At 63.5% G+C, this 2,044-nt stretch overlaps 1 protein-coding gene across 1 annotated transcript in view; it reads right to left on the reverse strand.

Moving 5' to 3' along the window:
- Nucleotides 1-2,044, reverse strand: part of LOC104293088 (laminin subunit beta-2-like) — a 23,333-nt gene that overhangs the window by 5,794 nt on the left and 15,495 nt on the right. Inside the window, exons 15-18 of the mRNA XM_009892550.1 lie at nt 1,483-1,675; nt 996-1,139; nt 399-630; nt 6-33 (exon numbers count right to left, since the gene is read on the reverse strand). Coding sequence (XP_009890852.1) covers nt 6-33; nt 399-630; nt 996-1,139; nt 1,483-1,675 — 597 coding nt within the window. The remainder of the gene's footprint in view (nt 1-5; nt 34-398; nt 631-995; nt 1,140-1,482; nt 1,676-2,044) is intronic.

The following is a 2,044-nucleotide window of genomic DNA, read 5'->3' on the forward strand; positions in this document are numbered from 1 at the left end:
AGCACTGGGTCCCCATAGTAACCATCCTGGCACCTGCGAGGATGAGCGGTGAGTGCCTGGGGGTCCATCCCATCCTATCCATAGTAGCCCATCCCACTTCATCCATGCCATGCCATGCCATGCCATGCCATCTTATCCCATCTCATCTCGTACATCCCATCATATCCCATCCCACCATCCCATCCCATCATATCCTATCCCATCCCATCATATCCCATCCCATCCCATCATATCCCATCCCATCCCATCGTACCCCACCCCACCATCCCATCCCATTATATTCCATACCATCATATACCATCCTATCCCATCCCACTGTATCTACCCCAGCCCATCCATGCCACGCTATGCCATGCCATGCCATACTGTCCCATCCCCTCCCCTCTGATCAGGCTCACCTCTCGCAGTGCCGGCCGGCGGTATGGTCACGGCAGTGCAGGCACCTGCCTGTCTGGGGATCGCACTCCTCGGCATGCCCGTTGCACTGACAGGGCCGGCAGGCGGGGAAGCCCCAGTAGCCTGGCTGGCACTGGTCACACTGCCGGCCCACGGCACCATGCTGGCACCGACACTGCCCACTCACCGCATCGCACATCTGTGACACTGAGCCTTCTGGGGAGCAGGCGCAGGCTGCAGGACAGCATGGCTTGGGTCAGGCACATGGGTGTAGGGACACAGGGACGGATGGACAGGCAGACAGACGGGGGACCAGCACCCAGGGCATGCCCAACCCATGGGCTACGGCACAGTGGACACACACAGAGGTGGGCACAGAAGGGCGGATGGACAGATGAGTAAGTGCAAGGCAGAGCAGTGCCCACCCCAGGCAGAAGCACGGGGCTTGGATGGATGGATGGATGGACAGGGGGACATGCACGGACAGATGGACAGACAGACAAGTGAACAGGCAGATGGGCAGCGAACAGGGCTCTGATGGATGGATGGACAGACAGGAGGGACAGGGATGCCCGACAGGCACAAATCCTGTTACTCACAGCTGCAGCCCAGGGGCCCGAAGCCGTAGCTGCCTGGCGCACAGCGGTCACAGCGCCGGCCGAGGACGTGGGGCTTGCACTCACACTGCCCTCCCTGCACCTGGCACTCGCTGCTGCGGGAGCCCTGTGGGTCGCACTGGCAGGCTGCGGGCAGCAGGACCAGCGTGGGGCTGGGGATGCCCTGCCCGTACCCTGCCTGCACCCTGCCACCACTCCCCTGCCCACCCCTGCCACGGGCATGGCCCCATCCCGACCCACTGCACTGGGTACCCCTGCCCAACCCTCCAAAGGGCATGGTCGCATCCTGACCCCCTGCCCCGGGTACCCCTACCCACCCCTTGCAAGAGGCATGGCCCCATCCTGACCCACTGGCACAGGTGCCCCTGCCCACCCTGCTGTGGACACGGTCCCATCCTGACCCATGGCTCTATCCTCACCCACTGCCCCAGGCACGTCCCTCGACCCCGGCAGGGTGCCCCCCACTCACGCAGCGCCCCGCCGTGCAGCAAGGCTGAGACACTGCAGACCAGGCGGGCACAGGCCTGGGCCAGGGGGGTCGGGGGGGGCATGCGAAATGCCTCCAGGCACCGGTACCGCTCCAGCTCCTCCTGGCGTGCCGCCGCCGCTGCCTCTGCCCCGTGGAAGCCAGGCAGCTCCGACACCCGTGGCAGGAGCACCAGCTGCAACAGGCAACGGGAGGGAGAGAGGAGATGGGGCTTGGAGCACAGCCACCCATCACTGTGGGACCTGGCCCTTTCTCCTGGGCCAGATCCATCTGCCCCAGGGCAGCCCCAACGGTGCTGGAGGCTCAGCCGCCCTGGACCCAGCAACAGCTCCGGTTCCATTGGCATCCCCAACCCCATCAGCATCCCCAGCCCCATTGATATTCCCATCCAAATTGCCAACCCCACAGGCATCCTTATCCCCACCCCTCTTGACATTCCCAAGTCGCAAAAATGGGTCGTAATCACTGGACGAGAGATCCGCCAGACTCAGCACGTAATGGCTTTGCTGAGTATACGTGCTGGAGCCATTCACACAACAGTGCA

The sequence above is a fragment of the Charadrius vociferus genome, unplaced genomic scaffold (assembly GCF_000708025.1).
Source record: "Charadrius vociferus isolate BGI_N301 unplaced genomic scaffold, ASM70802v2 scaffold119, whole genome shotgun sequence".
Lineage (NCBI taxonomy): Eukaryota > Metazoa > Chordata > Aves > Charadriiformes > Charadriidae > Charadrius > Charadrius vociferus.